We start from the raw sequence: 16,354 nt of genomic DNA, 5'->3' as shown, positions 1-16,354 counted from the left end.
ACTTCTACAAACTTCTAGGACTCTTCATTAATTCACCAAAGACATAAACATTACACAATTTTACTTTACAGTATTGATGAACGCTCTTTCATTGATGGATGCATCACATAGTAATGTCCATGTTACTACAGCAGGTGGCGCTAAAAAAAACAATCAAATCAGTTCCGTAGCAGTCAAATAGGTTGGGTTACTCTCACCACAGAAGAAGAAAAAGCAGGAAGTGCCTGTCTGAACACCAATGTTGTGATTGTTTGGATGTGCTCTAGCTAGGTGGACAAGTTCAAGTATTTTATTTGTCTTTTGTGTAAAGATCAATATACTGTAAGGTGAGTCGCTATTACAATTTTTTATAACGGTCAACATATGACCATGTCAATTGGAAGTTACTTTGCGTCTTGTTCACTCACATGCGTGTCTATCGCGCAAGCTAGCATAAAAAACACGTTTTTTCTTGTTAGCTCGTACAGGACCTAGGTAGGACACTCCATATAACGTCTTAGTGAATAAGTTGAAATGACTAGCTAGTTTTTATTTTACAATATATTGTGATTAACATCAAGGGAAGGTTTCAGATTTCAGGGCAATAGCACCTCCAGTTCTTTACTCATAAGAAATGACACGTTTTATTGGTCACATACACATATTTAGCAGATGATATTTCGGGTGTAGCGAAATACTTGTGGCCCTCGCTCCAACAGCGCAGGAACGTTTAGTATCTAACAGTTCACAAAAGTACACACACATCTCAAAGTAAACGATAGAATTAAGAAATATATAAATATTAGGACGAGCAATTTCGGAGTGGCAGTGAGTAGAATACAGTATATACATATGAAGTGAGTAAAACATTATGTAAAAATTATTCAAGTGAACGATGTTCCATGTCTATGTACATAGGGCAGCAGCCTCTAAGGTGCAGGGTTGAGTAACTGGGTGGTAGCCGGCTAGTGACATTGGCTAAGTTTTGTCTTAAGATTTAGTGTTGGGTGTGTACCACCCAAGTAACACAACAATGTGTCTAGTCATCTAATATCATGTCTTCTCGTGTACTTCTGTTCCCATCTCCACTGGCCATCAAGTACCATGGCGAGTCCAGAGCCACCAGGTGGTGAGATTATGGAGCTGGGGGCCGGGGCTGCAGTGGCAAGCTGTTCAGGCTCTTCTACCAGTCCTGGCCCCTCAGGTGCCAAAGTAGACTCCCAGCTCCAAGATGCTATCCACCTAAAAATGGAGGGGAACAAATTCTACAAAGAGAAAAACCTTCGGTCTGCCATTGGACGTTACCACCGTTCGTTGCTCATTCTGCGTAGTTTAGACTCTGATGTCACTGCGGCAGTGAAGGGGTTTGGTCCTGAGGCTCCTGTACTCACCGCAGGACAGCAAGAACTACTTAGGAACACACAGGTCGACTGCTACAACAATTTAGCAGGTATTACAGGCCTCGATACCTGGCATGCAGTGAATAACCCTTTTAAAGTCATGTATAATGCTGAACACAATGAACAACCCCCCCTCTTTCTTGACTGACTTGTCTCCCTTTTCTGTCTCACCCCCTTTCTTAGCCTGTCTGTTGCAGAGAGAATGTGTAGACTACACGCGTGTCCATGAGTACAGCTTGCGGGTGTTGCAGTGGCGTCCGGGTGACATCAAGGCCCTGTACAGAGCAGGAGTGGCCTCTCTGCAGCTGGGAAACGCACAGAGTGCCAAGCAATACCTCACTCAGGCCAGCAAAGGACAACCCAATGGTAGCTCAGCTTTTTGACTGCTCTCCCTACCACAGCCTTTGAGTAAAACAAAACAGTTTATTGATGTGTTGTGAGGGCGTGTTATAGGAATACTATTCTATTCCCCAACAGAATGAAGTAGATCACAATATATTGTATTATTTTTGTGTCTATATGCTATGCCCATTCCCCTAATGTTGACTGAAATTTGAATAACTTTATTTGTCACTGTAACAGACACTAATGTGAGGATGCACCTGCAGCAAGCGGAGGATAGGCTGAGCACAGAGTACCAGAAGGAGAAGGCTCTGTACCGAGGCATGTTCTCCTCCAGTCAGAGAGCAGGGGAGGGGGCCAGTGGAGGAGTCACCCAGAAATAAGTTCCCACCAGGAGGGATGTTCTGTTGTTTTGACCCTGAGGATTGAGAAGAGCACTGGAGGAGAAAGAGGAAACAAACCTAGACTGGACACTAAGAAGAGCTACAGCATGTTAGAGGGAATCGGCCTAAGGAAGGCTGGTTGGCTAATATTGATCACATAATATATTGATCACATAATGAGTAGATATTGTCCTGATGACCAATAGGAAGCTATGTCGTTGGAGGTTCAAAAGGGTTGAAGGTCAAAGTGAGGGTTCTAAAGAGACTGTTTTGTGCACTGTTCAAACTCAAAGTCCTATTATGCCTTCTGAATGTGGTTGTTTCTGGTCTAATGATCAGTCCTGTTACTTTTTGTGTACAAAATGTTTTGATTCAACTTAATAAATATTTTTTGAAATGACAGCGGTACACTGGTGTTACTACTGCTGCGGTATACTGGCGTTACTACTGCTGCGGTACACTGGCGTTACTACTGCTGCGGTACACTGGTGTTACTACTGCTGCGGTATACTGGCGTTGCTACTGCTGCGGTACACTGGCGTTACTACTGCTGCGGTATACTGGTGTTACTACTGCTGCGGTATACTGGCGTTACTACTGCTGCGGTACACTGGCGTTACTACTGCTGCGGTATACTGGCGTTACTACTGCTGCGGTATACTGGTGTTACTACTGCTGCGGTATACTGGCGTTACTACTGCTGCGGTATACTGGTGTTACTACTACTGCGGTATACTGGTGTTACTTCTGCTGCGGTACACTGGCGTTACTACTGCTGCGGTATACTGGCGTTACTACTGCTGCGGTATACTGGCGTTACTACTGCTGCGGTATACTGGCGTTCTACTGCTGCGGTATACTGGCGTTACTACTGCTGCGGTATACTGGCGTTACTACTGCTGCGGTATACTGGTGTTACTTCTGCTGTGGTACACTGGCGTCACTGCTGCGGTACACTGGCGTCACTGCAGCGGTACACTGGCGTTACTACTGCTGCGGTATACTGGCGTTACTACTGCTGCGGTATACTGGCGTTACTACTGCTGCGGTACACTGGCGTCACTGCAGCGGTACACTGGCGTTACTACTGCTGCGGTACACTGGCGTCACTGCAGCGGTACACTGGCGTTGCTACTGCTGCGGTACACTGGCGTCACTGCAGCGGTACACTGGTGTTACTTCTGCTGTGGTACACTGGTGTCACTGCAGCGGTACACTGGCGTCACTGCAGCGGTACACTGGCGTCACTGCAGCGGTACACTGGCGTTACTACAGCGGTACACTGGCGTTACTACAGCGGTACACTGGCGTTACTACAGCGGTACACTGGCGTCACTGCAGCGGTACACTGGCGTTACTACAGCAGTACACTGGCGTCACTGCAGCGGTACACTGGCGTTACTACAGCGGTACACTGGCGTTACTACAGCAGTACACTGGCGTCACTGCAGCGGTACACTGGCGTTACTACAGCAGTACACTGGCGTCACTGCAGCGGTACACTGGCGTTACTACAGCAGTACACTGGCGTCACTGCAGCGGTACACTGGCGTTACTACAGCAGTACACTGGCGTCACTGCAGCGAGGTGGATGGAAGTATTCAGAGTCAAATAAGTTGTATTAGTTGCCTTTTATTAATAATAATCCAAGATACACACATTTGTTTCAAATAACATTTTATTGTTAATGATTACTTTACTGATATCCATTTCAAAATCCTGAGCACAATATTCATTTATACAACATTTTGTTTGCTGATTTTGGTCTTTATAGCCAATATGATTATACTTCAAAGGCAACATACAGTGTGTAAACTTCTATTTGATATACACTCCGAGAGGAGAACAAGCTCAGACTACCGATAGCTGTGACCGTCCACAGAGCTGCATGCAAAAGGGACCACTCACACAGACACACACAGACACACAGTCACACACAGTCACATAGTACTACTGAGAGTCAAGTTCAACAGAATCAAGTTTCGAAAGGGAAAACAATGGCACCCCCTTATCAGCCAAAATACAACTGCCTGAATATTGACTAACTTTGTGGCAAAAACACTTTCTGTGATTTTTCTCACTTCCTTGACGTCTTGCGTTTCAAACTGAGAGACCTCACTGAGCTAAACACCCTTCTACTCAGGTCCCTCAGCGAGCGTGAGCGTGTGAGGGGTGCCCTACTTGGAGGGGATGGAGAGGACGATGGGGAGGAGAGAGGAGGAGAGAGGGAGGGACAGCTATCCTCTAGGCTCTGAGAGCTAGAGAGGTGGAAGAGGCTGGCAGTAGAGGACAAGCACTTTTCTTCTTCTGCTCTTCCTCCAAACACCAACGGACGAACCCCCTCCACACTGAGCTCCATGCCTCTGCCGATGTCCAGGGAAGAGGTCCACTGTGCCCCCCTCAGATGCTCCTTTTTTAGGGCTCGAGGATCCAGCACTTCCCCCTGGGACTCACTGCGGAACAGAGCCTGTCTGGACAGCCTCAGGCTGGAGCTACGCTTGTCCCAGCCACCACCACCACCCTTCCCTCTGCGTTTTGAGGCACTGCTCTCTTTCTGTCGCCTATCTGTCTCTTTGTTGGCCTGCAGCTTCTCCTTTTGGTAATTTTCCTTCTTTCTCCTGATCCCCTCTCTCTTCCACCTCTCCTTGTTCTCCTCCTCAGCTTCTTTCCCCCATGAATGCCCTTCGAAGTCCCAGAGTTTGTCTGCCCCCTTCTTTGGCGTCTGGGCCATGTCGTGACTGCCTTCCTCTCCCCAGTTGCTGCTGTAGCACCTCTGTTTCCTGTGGAAGCTGCTCACCGTCGATGCCCTCACCAACTCCCTGGACACATGCTTCCCCTGGTAGAGCCCCTCCCCATCCACCCTCTTCCATCCTTCTCCCTCCCCATCTACCCTCCATCTACCCCCTCCACCCCCTGCACACTGCCGTAGCGACCCCCCTCTGGGCCGGATGCCGCCCCCTTGTAGTGAGCTGCTGTCACTGATGCGAGGCAGGGAGCACTGGAATGGGTCATCCCGCCGGAACACAGAGAATGGAGTAGTGGCGAGGGGGGAGGGCTGGAGAGGGCGGGGTGGGGAGTGTACCCTGGGGTGGTCACGAGACGAGGGGGAGGAGGCAGTAGAGGAAGAGGGGTCGGATGGGGAAGGGGTTTGTTGGCAGTGGAAGGTATGTGTGTGGTGGTGGGTGACATGATGATGGGTAGATGGATGGGTTGAGGTGGACTGGTAAGGGTGATTGGGGCTACTGGAATGGGAACTGGAGGAGTTGGTGACACTGAGGGACTGATGGATCGTCTTCTGGGGGTCGAGGTCAGTCTCGTTACTGGCGTGGAGGTGGCGGACACTGGAATAATCATGATGATGAGACTGGTGGTCATTCCGGGCTGTCTGGCGGGAGGAAGGGGAGGAGCTTTGGCCTTTAAACTCTGACCCCTGACCTTTTCTCTCGGTGTCGCTCTGGAAGCAGTCAACATCCAGCTCCACACCCTGCTCCATCAGCCCCACCACCACAGCCCGGGGCAGGCCAGAGAGACGGGAGATCTCCCCCACCATCGCTGAGTCCTCGCTGAGCATACCAGGGCTGGTGTCCGGGGCATTGACGTTAGGTTGACTCATTGTCACTTTCCCTGGTGAAGAATCCAATCTACTCCAGTCCAGTGAGCGGGAGAATTCTAGACCTGACCCAGCCCCTGACCCGGTGACCTCCAAAGAGCTCCGGTGATTGAGGTTGGAGGGACAGGTTGAGATGCGTGGCCTCACCCTCAGGGCAGGGGTGGGAGTGGCGGCGCTGGAGAGGGAGGAGGTGGAAGGAGAGGGGGAGGCAGTGGGGGTAGCATGGTCACTCCTTAATACACCACTAGTGCTAATACCTTCATTGGAGTTTGAGTCTAAACCCAGGTTTTTGTTCAGATTGGGGCTGAGGTTGAGACTGAGGTTGAGATGGAGGTTGATTTTGAGATCTTCTCCTGTCGCTGAGGGCAGGTGGCCCAGGTTAATGGAGTTCCTACTGGCCTTCTTACTGATACTGCTGAGGCTGACCCGTGCAGAGTTTCCCAGAAAAGACTTGCAGGGCGTCACACTGCCCCCTGTCAGGTTGGAGGGGGTACTGCGGTTCTCAAAGGCCGACAGCGACTGAGTGGAGCCGTGGCCAGGGGTTCTGGGGCCCCTGTGGGAGCCTTGCCTGGGGATGGAGGTAAGGGTGGTGTCAGGGGGGGCAATCCGGCTTCGGTACTGGCGAGCCAGCCTGGTGATGTACTGCTCCAGCTGGGTGAAGGTGGAGGGCTGAGGAGTCTGGGGGGACCGGAAGAGGGGAGTGGACTGAGATTCTTCAGCCTGGGTAGAGGAGTCCGGACTCGGCGAGAGGCGAGAGGAGGGAGAGGGGTCCTGACTGTAGGTGAAGAGGGGGCTCTGGAGGGCCACGGCATGGAGGGGGCTGGGGTACGGGTACACCTCCTTGGTCCTCCGGGACACCAGGTCAGAACAGAACCTGGGGTCGAGTTGGGGTCGGAGGTCAGGCAGCGGGAGGAGGGAGCCGTCATGGGGGTCACCCAGGCTGGCGCACAGGTCAGAGAGGAAGAAAAGGCTGTTCATTTCCAGGTCAACTGGGATCAAAGGACGAGAGACAGAAAGTTGATGAATGTCAGTCAGCTTATGAAGAAGCAAATGCATTTATCTAGGACTATGGTCCCAGGACTCCCTGGAAAGCAGTGACATTTATCTAGGACTATGTTTCCAGGACTCTCTGGAAAACAGTAACATTTATCTAGGACCATGGTCCCAGGACTCCCTGTAAAACAGTAACATTTATCTAGGACCATGGTCCCAGGACTCCCTGGAAAGCAGTGACATTTATCTAGGACTATGTTTCCAGGACTCTCTGGAAAACAGTAACATTTATCTAGGACCATGGTCCCAAGACTCCCTGTAAAACAGTAACATTTATCTAGGACCATGGTCCCAGGACTCCCTGTAAAACAGTAACATTTATCTAGGGCCATGGTCCCAGGACTCCCTGTAAAACAGTAACATTTATCTAGGACCATGGTCCCAGGACTCCCTGTAAAACAGTGACAATTATGTCTGAATGGCCTATACTGGTTAAATACAGATGAACTGTACTGAAGAGTGAGTGCATTTATATTTATCTGACCCGTAGACACTGGTGTCCTATCAGTGATCTCTGTGGTCTCCTCAATGCTCTGAGTTCTTGGATGCTGCGTGGCCTCCGGCCACTGTCTGTCTCTGTGGTCTGCAGAGAGAGCCCGCTGCTCCCACAGCCTGAAGGCTCCCCCTGAGGGTGGTCCTGGTCCAGTCCGGACTAGCCCAACTTTTACTGGACCCCCCTGTGCCAGGGATGCCTCACTGGACACAGAGTAGCAGGAGTCTGATAGGGAGCTGCCACTGACTGAATAAAAACCTACAGAAGGATGGAGGGTGGGAGAAATAAAGAGGGAGGAAGAGAGATGGGGAGCAAGAAAGGGAGAGAGAGTGTAGGCTCAGAGAGAGAGTGAGAAGGTGGTCATCAGAAAGAGTGATTAAGTGGTGTTAAGAAGATAACAAGAGAGGGGTAAATAAAGGAACAGGGAGAGGAGAGGGTTAATATTTAGTATGGCTTTTCAACATGGTGTCTCACAAAGTAAACGAAACTGTGTTATTGGCCAAAGCCAGGCCCAGGTTACAGAATGGGCATGCAGGGCTGGAGGTCAGGGCCCTTTCAGATAACATATGAACACATCACAAGCCCCCTCGAGGTACTGTAGGTGCCCCGGGGCCCCAGAATTGGTAGTCCGGCCCTGGCCAAAGCCCTATGGGTGTCACAGACCACCCCCAAATTACGCCCCCATGGTACGATCACACAACCACACAGCCCATTACCTGAGCTGGGCCTGGAGTAATAGTCCAGCTGGACTGCACCATCAAGGTCTGGGGGTAAGAGCAGTTCAGATGAAGCATCCCAAGAGAGGGTGGAGCAGCGTGAGTTATCCCCACCATTCCCATCAACTCTGGAACGAACCGGCCCATCTCCTCCAGAGTTCCCCCCACTGTCCCTGTCCAACGTGCTGGTGTGGCATGGTAACACTGTTTCTGAAGGAGAAGAGAGAACCTGAAAGACAGAAAACAGGGGTATTCAAGTCACAACTTGTCTTTAAAGAGATGATAATTAGAGAGTGGTGTAGAATGGATCTATAAGGTTCTTATTTACTAAACACTGATGTCATCAGCCTTACTGGAAGGTCTAGAACACTCGTGAACATGATGTGTTCTTTCTCCTCAAAAGCCAATACATGACTTTCTTCTTACTTAGATGAATGCGATGACCCTTGACCCCTGCGGTGATGCCCAATATTAGCCGGATAGGGTTATGGGGTGGAGGGGACAACAGAGGGCATTGTTCACAGTCAGGCCTGATCAATCCTCCGTTACTACGGAGATAAACAGGAGACAAAACAGGTGACTCATACTGCCTAACTGAGAGGGGAAGAGAGGTCTGTGTCCCAAAAGGTACCCTATTCCCTATGGGGCCCATAGGGCAATGGTCAAAAGTAGTGCACTACATAGGGAATAGGGTGCCTTTTAGGATGCACACTCCCTCGGAGGGGGAGAGAGGGGGACTTTAAGGAATAATAGGGGAAGACAGATGACTTAACAAAGAGCAGTGAAGGCAGGAGGAGAGGGGGATAAGGGAGGATGACTGGGGGTGGGGTCAGGAGGAGAGGGGGGATAAGGGAGGATGACTGGGGGTGGGGTAAGGAGGAGAGGGGGATAAGGGAAGATGACTGGGGGGAGGAGAGGGGATGGGGTCAGGAGGAGAGGGGGATAAGGGAGGATGACTGGGGGGTGGGGGCAGGAGGAGAGGGGGATAAGGGAGGATGATTGGGGGGTGGGGGCAGGAGGAGGAGGGGGATAAGGGAGGATGACTGGGGGGTGGGGTCAGGAGGAGAGGGGGATAAGGGAGAATGACTGGGGGGTGGGGTCAGAAGGAGAGGGGGATAAGGGAGAATGACAGGGGGTTGGGGCAGGAGGAGAGGGGGATAAGGGAGAATGACAGGGGGTTGGGGCAGGAGGAGAGGGGGATAAGGGAGAATGACAGGGGGGGATTGGGGCAGGAGGAGAGGGGGATAAGGGAGAATGACAGGGAGTCGGGGCAGGAGGAGAGGGGGATAAGGGAGAATGACAGGGGGTTGGGGCAGGGAAAAAACTTTGATCCTGCTTATCTCTTCTTCTTCAGCTTACAAGCTTTGCTTCATTTTCTCTCTCTCTCTGTGTCTCCTTCTCTCTCTCTCTGTCTCCTTCTCTCTCTCTCCTTCTCCTTCTCTCTCTCTCTCTGTCTCCTCTCTCTGTCTCCTTCTCTCTCTCTCTGTCTCCTTCTCTCTCTCTCTCTCTGTCTCCTCTCTCTCTCTCTGTCTCCTCTCTCTGTCTCCTTCTCTCTCTCTCTGTCTCCTCTCTCTTCTGCTACTTTTAGTTAGAAAAGTCCTTCTCTAAGGGTAAGTGAGTGGGTGCTTGAGAGTGGGGGAGCTAAGGGTGAGCGAAAAGAGGAGAGTGAAAGAGTGAGTGAGTCAGGGAGAGAACCAGTGTGATGAATACCCCGCTCAACCCCCATAATATCTTAAAACTACCCCCTCTTCACCATAGCTACAGCTGCTCTCAATTCAATTGAAAGGGCTTTATTGTTATGGGAAACACATGTTTACATTGCCAAAGCAAGTGTAATCGATAATATTACAAAAGTGAAATAAACAGTCAAAAACAAACAGTTAACATTACACTCACAAAAGTTCTATAGGAAATGAGACATTTCAAATGTCATATTATGTCTATATACAATCTTGTAACGATGTGCAAATGCTCCGGTTCCTGCTCACTCTCCACCCACACAATAGACCTAGCAGAAGAACACTCAACGCATCCAGAGCCTGCCTGCCTGCCTGCCTGCCTGCCTGCCTGCCTGCCTGCCTGCCTGCCTGCCTGCCTGCCTGCCTGCCTGCCTGCCTGCCTGCCTGCCTGCCTGCCTGCCACACTCTAAAACACAAATAGCAAATGCCCTAAGATTCGCTCGCACACTAGCGTGCACATGCACACAAACAAACACATAGAAAGCGAGCTCATACACACAGTTGCGCAAGTGTGCACGCATACACACACTGATAACCATCAGGGCCATGTACAAACACACATCAGGGCCATGTACAAACACACATCAGGGCCATGTACAAACACACGTCAGGGCCATGTACAAACACACGTCAGGGCCATGTACAAACACACGTCAGGGCCATGTACAAACACACGTCAGGGCCATGTACAAACACACGTCAGGGCCATGTACAAACACACGTCAGGGCCATGTACAAACACACATCAGGGCCATGTACAAACACACATCAGGGCCATGTACAAACACACGTCAGGGCCATGTACAAACACACGTCAGGGCCATGTACAAACACACGTCAGGGCCATGTACAAACACACATCAGGGCCATGTACAAACACACATCAGGGCCATGTACAAACACACGTCAGGGCCATGTACAAACACACGTCAGGGCCATGTACAAACACACGTCAGGGCCATGTACAAACACACGTCAGGGCCATGTACAAACACACGTCAGGGCCATGTACAAACACACGTCAGGGCCATGTACAAACACACGTCAGGGCCATGTACAAACACACGTCAGGGCCATGTACAAACACACGTCAGGGCCATGTACAAACACACGTCAGGGCCAGGGCCATGTACAAACACACGTCAGGGCCATGTACAAACACACGTCAGGGCCATGTACAAACACACGTCAGGGCCATGTACAAACACACGTCAGGGCCATGTACAAACACACGTCAGGGCCATGTACAAACACACGTCAGGGCCATGTACAAACACACATCAGGGCCATGTACAAACACACGTCAGGGCCATGTACAAACACACATCAGGGCCATGTACAAACACACATCAGGGCCATGTACAAACACACGTCAGGGCCATGTACAAACACACGTCAGGGCCATGTACAAACACACGTCAGGGCCATGTACAAACACACGTCAGGGCCATGTACAAACACACATCAGGGCCATGTACAAACACACGTCAGGGCCATGTACAAACACACATCAGGGCCATGTACAAACACACGTCAGGGCCATGTACAAACACACGTCAGGGCCATGTACAAACACACGTCAGGGCCATGTACAAACACACGTCAGGGCCATGTACAAACACACGTCAGGGCCATGTACAAACACACGTCAGGGCCATGTACAAACACACGTCAGGGCCATGTACAAACACACGTCAGGGCCATGTACAAACACACGTCAGGGCCATGTACAAACACACATCAGGGCCATGTACAAACACACGTCAGGGCCATGTACAAACACACGTCAGGGCCATGTACAAACACACGTCAGGGCCATGTACAAACACACGTACACCCCCACTCTTCCATGGGCATGAAGTTACCACAGTGTAAACGTACAGTATGAGATCAGGAAGAGAGAGAGAGGCAGGTGGGGGGTGGAGGCCCCTCAGTTCTAACACTACTGTAATACGATGTCCTATGTGAGACAGAGACTCAGTCATTTTCCCTAAAGGTACAATATGTCCACACAATGCAAAGACAAATGACAGAAAATACTCCATGAAGAATAACGGACCACATGATGTGAACGGTAACATACTTTTGTGACGTACTTTCATGAAGCATCTATGTAGAGCTTACGAACACTTTATGAATACTCTATAAAGCCTTTAGAAGTTATTTTCAAAATGGGAAGCATCTTTTTTGAGACGTTGGGAAAGATAGGCTACATTATTAACAGCACTTGCAGGCAGATATTGGTTATACACCTGCATACTATGCATTATTAATGAATTCTGTTGACTGGAAGTGAAGAAGCAGAGGAGCCTGACGTTTCAATCCAAGATAATGCCCTCTGACGTCATGTTTCTCTGTGTGGGCTGGAGGTTGATATAGGGCCAGCAATACATGTCATGGTGCAAATGTACATAGAAGAATGCTGGTGAGGGTGATCACAGTGTGGGCTTTGGCAGCAAATCAAGTGTTGATGGGGTGCAACGGTACTGTACTACTGTTACCCCACTGTGATAGTTCAAATAGCCACAGAGAGAGAGAGAGAGAGAGAGACAGAGAGAGAAAGAGTGACTAACTGCAGTCTGTATATCCAGTCACATTTCCCCTCTATCCTCTTCCCTCTCTGCTCCCCCTCTCCTCTTCTCTCTCTCTTCTCCTCTCTCTCCTCTCCTCTTCCCTCTATCCTCTCCTCTTCCCACTCTCCTCTACCCTCTCTCCTCTTCCCTCCTCCTCTCCTCTCCTCTTCCCTCTCCTCTCTCCTCTCTCCTCTCCTCTTCCCTCTCTCCTCTCCCCTCTCCTCTACCCTCTCCTCTTCCCTCTCTCCTCTCCCCTCTTCTCTTCCCTCTCCTCTCCCCTCTCCTCTTTCCTCTCTCCTCTCCCCTCTTCCCTCTCTCCTCTCCCCTCTCCTCTTCCCTCTCTCCTCTCCCCTCTCCTCTACCCTCTCTCCTCTACCCTTTCCTCTTCCCTCTCTCCTCTCCCCTCTCCTCTCCCCTCTCCTCTTCCCTCTCTCCTCTCCCCTCTTCTCTTCCCTCTCCTCTCCCCTCTCCTCTACCCTCTCCTCTTCCCTCTCTCCTCTCCCCTCTTCTCTTCCCTCTCCTCTCCCCTCTCCTCTTCCCTCTCTCCTCTCCCCTCTTCTCTTCCCTCTCCTCTACCATCTCCTCTTCCCTCTCTCCTCTCTCCTCTCTCCTCTTACCTCTCTCCTCTCTCCTCTCTTCTCTCCCCAGTGGGCAGAATTGGAGAAGTGATAACGTGTCATGTTGAAAATAACAACAGCAGAAGTAACTTGTCTCTTCATTTGTTGTTTAATATGCAAATCAGGTCTGCGTTGGCGGATGGAAAGGCAGCTACAGCGCTAGTCTCTATGGTGTGGGTGATGACTAATACCATTTAACATAGCTTAGGATGGATGCTGCTGAAAGCCACAGGGAACCAAGAGAATAAATCGATGCAGGGTTTCTGAGAAGGAAAAGGCAGTAAGTAGAATGCTGTGCTGATTCATTCCCTCGGGATATGATGACCATGCTCTATTTGATTAATAAAAGGGAATGACTTGAGTTGTCCCTTTTACTGGAGCTAAGTGACTGTTCACCAAACACTGTCACAACAAAGCAGCATGGTAGCCTAACCTACATGAGGTCAGGGGGTTCACAGACTATCAGGTTCAACTTCAGACTTCAAACTCAGGCTATGTGTAGGGCTATGTGTAGGGCTATGTGACCTTCTGCATTCTATTCTTAGTATTGTACCAACTATGCAAGTGAATAACAATAACTTTATTCAATAGGTCTACAATTTACACTTGCACCAAGTTGTTTTACTATGGGGCTTTCCCAATCAAATAATCTTATCTCCCACAAAAACATCAACATATTCCCATACTACAATAGCCTACTTACAAGACGTTTGTTCTCTACAGAATATAGAACTCTGTAGAAATCTACAGAATGCCCTGACCTAGGAGTAGAATTGTGTCTATGGGGTGTGTACCACAGTGTACATTCTTTACACAGATACATTTCTATGAGATGTCCTTGGGGGAACCTGGAATGTGAAATAGATGTGGGCAATGACACTCATCATATTAGATCCAGAAGGGGACAGAACCACAACACCCGTTGTCTTCTTAACCTTGACTGATACAAGACGGAATTAGAAGCAGTAGAGGCAGATGAATTGCTGTCAATTCTATGAGAATGATTTACACCTTAGTGTAATCAATGTATCTCCGTGCTTATGACTCCAGCGCTCAATCAGTGGAGAAGCGCAGCGCAGCAGTCTGTTGGATGGAACGGGATGGGAATGCCTTACTTACAGATCAGCATGCATTCATATTTAATAACAACCAATCTTGTCAAGAGATCTGGGTCTACACACACACTGACCTGTTGCCTGCGGGATGTCGCAGAGCCATCCGAGGCTGCGCTCTCGAGGTTTTCCTCCTGTTTATCAGTGATGACAGTCACCGTTGTATCGGTGCTGCTGGTGTCTTTGAGGTCTAGTTCCGCATCGATCATGTCTAGATGTTGTCCCCGGAGCAGGTCCAGCTCTAGGATTCCGGCCAGGGTCGCTTTCAGCCGCTCGCCAATCCGAACCCGCTCGGTTCCCGACCAGAGCGAATTCACACAGCTGCGGCGGCCAGCCATTGTGGCGGATGAATCGGCGGTGCTTGAAGAGCTTGATGAGCTCATGAGCTTGGTCTCAATCACAATGGGCTACGGTCCAGCACAAGTCAGTGCAACATATGTTCTGACAATCAACAATAGCAACATTGTATCCTCCCGCCCAGCTCAACCAATGATTTGTTGGCAAAATTGCCGAGCCTACTTAACTATATCTCACCCATAAGACTATAGGCTACATTGAAGCATGCTGACTAAAGATTCACATGTATAACACTAAGGAGATTATCAAATCATATTCCATCTTAATCCTCTATTGGTTTCATATTATGATCACCCAACTGTAACCGACCAACAGGGAAGATGTCAGAAACCTGGTAGTGTGGTGCTGGGACAACAACCTCTCCCCCAATGTCAGCAAGACCAAGGACCTGATTGGGGACTTCAAGAAACAGGGGCTGCAGTGGAGAGGGTCAAGAGTTTCAAGTTCCTCAGTGTCCACATCACTGAGAACTTAACATGTCCCTCTCACACCAGCACTGTCATGAAGAAAGCATGGTAGTGCCTCTTCTCCCTCAGAAGGCTGATACGATTTGGCATGGCCACTCAGATCCTTAGGAACTTTTACAGCTGCACCATCGAGAGCATCCTGACTGGCTGTATCACCGTCTGGTATGGCAGCTGCACCTGTAAGGTGACCTGTAAGGCCCTACAGAGGGTGGTTTGGGCGGCCCAGAGCGTCACTGGAAGTGACCTTCATGCCAGACGGTGTCTGAGAAAGGCCTGTTCTCCATGCTGTTGCCATAAGATTGTTAAAAGACTAACAACTACTGCCCCCCCCCCTGCGCTTCTGCTATATTATAATATATATAATATATGCCATTTAGCAGACGCTTTTATCCAAAGCGACTTACAGTCATGTGTGCATACATTAAAATGATTATTGATTGGATTTATGATTACCACTACGCTTCTGCTAAAATGATTATTGATTGAATTTATGATTACCACTACGCTTCTGCTAAAATGATTATTGATTGAATTTATGATTACCACTACGCTTCTGCTAAAATGATTATTGATTGGATTTATGATTACCACTACGCTTCTGCTGAAATGATTATTGGTTGGATTTATGATTACCACTACGCTTCTGCTGAAATGATTATTGATTGGATTTATGATTACCACTACGCTTCTGCTAAAATGATTATTGATTGGATTTATGATTACCACTACTCTGCTGTTTATTGATTATTGATTAGATTTATGATTACCACTACACTGCTGTTTATTGATTATTGATTAGATTTATGATTACCACTACACTGCTGTTTATTGATTATTGATTAGATTTATGATTACCACTACACTGCTGTTTATTGATTATTGATTGCCATTACTTTTAGTATCTTTCTATTTCATCTTGCTACTGGTTACTATTACTTCAGTTTACATGTACACTATAAATTACCACTAGTATATTACCACAGTATATTACCACTAGATAATTACCACTAGTATATTGCAGCTAGTATATTACAACTAGTATATTGTCACTAGTATAGTACCACTAGTATATTACCACAATATATCAACACTAGTATATTACCACAGTATATTACCACTAGTATATTACCACTAGTATATTACCACAGTATATTACCACTAGTATATTACCACTAGTATATTACCACAGTATATTACCACTAGTATATTACCACAGTATATTACCACTAGTATATTACCACTAGTATATTACCACTAGTATATTACCACAGTATATTACCACTAGTATATTACCACGGTATATTACCACTAGTATATTACCACTAGTATATTACCACAGTATATTACCACTAGTATATTACCACTAGTATATTACCACAGTATATTACCACTAGTATATTACCACAGTATATTACCACTAGTATATTACCACGGTATATTACCACTAGTATATTACCACTAGTGTATTACCACTAGTGTATTACCACAGTATATTACCACTAGTATATTACCA

At 48.4% G+C, this 16,354-nt stretch overlaps 3 protein-coding genes across 3 annotated transcripts; 1 reads left to right on the top strand and 2 right to left on the bottom strand.

Moving 5' to 3' along the window:
• Window positions 1-171: 171 nt before the first annotated feature.
• LOC124011215 (tetratricopeptide repeat protein 9C-like) lies at window positions 172-2,504 on the top strand. Its single transcript, XM_046324348.1, has 4 exons — window positions 172-326; window positions 1,080-1,429; window positions 1,563-1,745; window positions 1,962-2,504. The coding sequence occupies exons 2-4, from the start codon at window positions 1,084-1,086 to the stop codon at window positions 2,102-2,104; spliced, it is 672 nt and encodes a 223-aa protein (XP_046180304.1). The 5' UTR covers window positions 172-326; window positions 1,080-1,083; the 3' UTR covers window positions 2,105-2,504.
• A 1,735-nt stretch (window positions 2,505-4,239) lies between these two features.
• Window positions 4,240-7,628, bottom strand: LOC124010632 (probable serine/threonine-protein kinase DDB_G0282963). Its single transcript, XM_046323302.1, has 4 exons — window positions 7,252-7,628; window positions 5,026-6,703; window positions 4,443-4,923; window positions 4,240-4,281 (listed from the first exon to the last, which is right to left on the bottom strand). The coding sequence occupies exons 2-4, from the start codon at window positions 6,690-6,692 to the stop codon at window positions 4,240-4,242; spliced, it is 2,190 nt and encodes a 729-aa protein (XP_046179258.1). The 5' UTR covers window positions 6,693-6,703; window positions 7,252-7,628.
• On the bottom strand, window positions 6,742-14,509 carry LOC124010631. Its single transcript, XM_046323301.1, has 4 exons — window positions 14,095-14,509; window positions 7,977-8,205; window positions 7,252-7,518; window positions 6,742-6,749 (listed from the first exon to the last, which is right to left on the bottom strand). The coding sequence occupies exons 1-4, from the start codon at window positions 14,398-14,400 to the stop codon at window positions 6,742-6,744; spliced, it is 810 nt and encodes a 269-aa protein (XP_046179257.1). The 5' UTR covers window positions 14,401-14,509.
• Between the last annotated feature and the right edge of the window lie 1,845 nt (window positions 14,510-16,354).

Source organism: Oncorhynchus gorbuscha, linkage group LG23 (genome assembly GCF_021184085.1).
Source record: "Oncorhynchus gorbuscha isolate QuinsamMale2020 ecotype Even-year linkage group LG23, OgorEven_v1.0, whole genome shotgun sequence".
NCBI classification, from domain to species: domain Eukaryota; kingdom Metazoa; phylum Chordata; class Actinopteri; order Salmoniformes; family Salmonidae; genus Oncorhynchus; species Oncorhynchus gorbuscha.
Note: the sequence above shows the minus strand (reverse complement) of the source record. Positions and strands in the feature narration are given on the sequence as shown.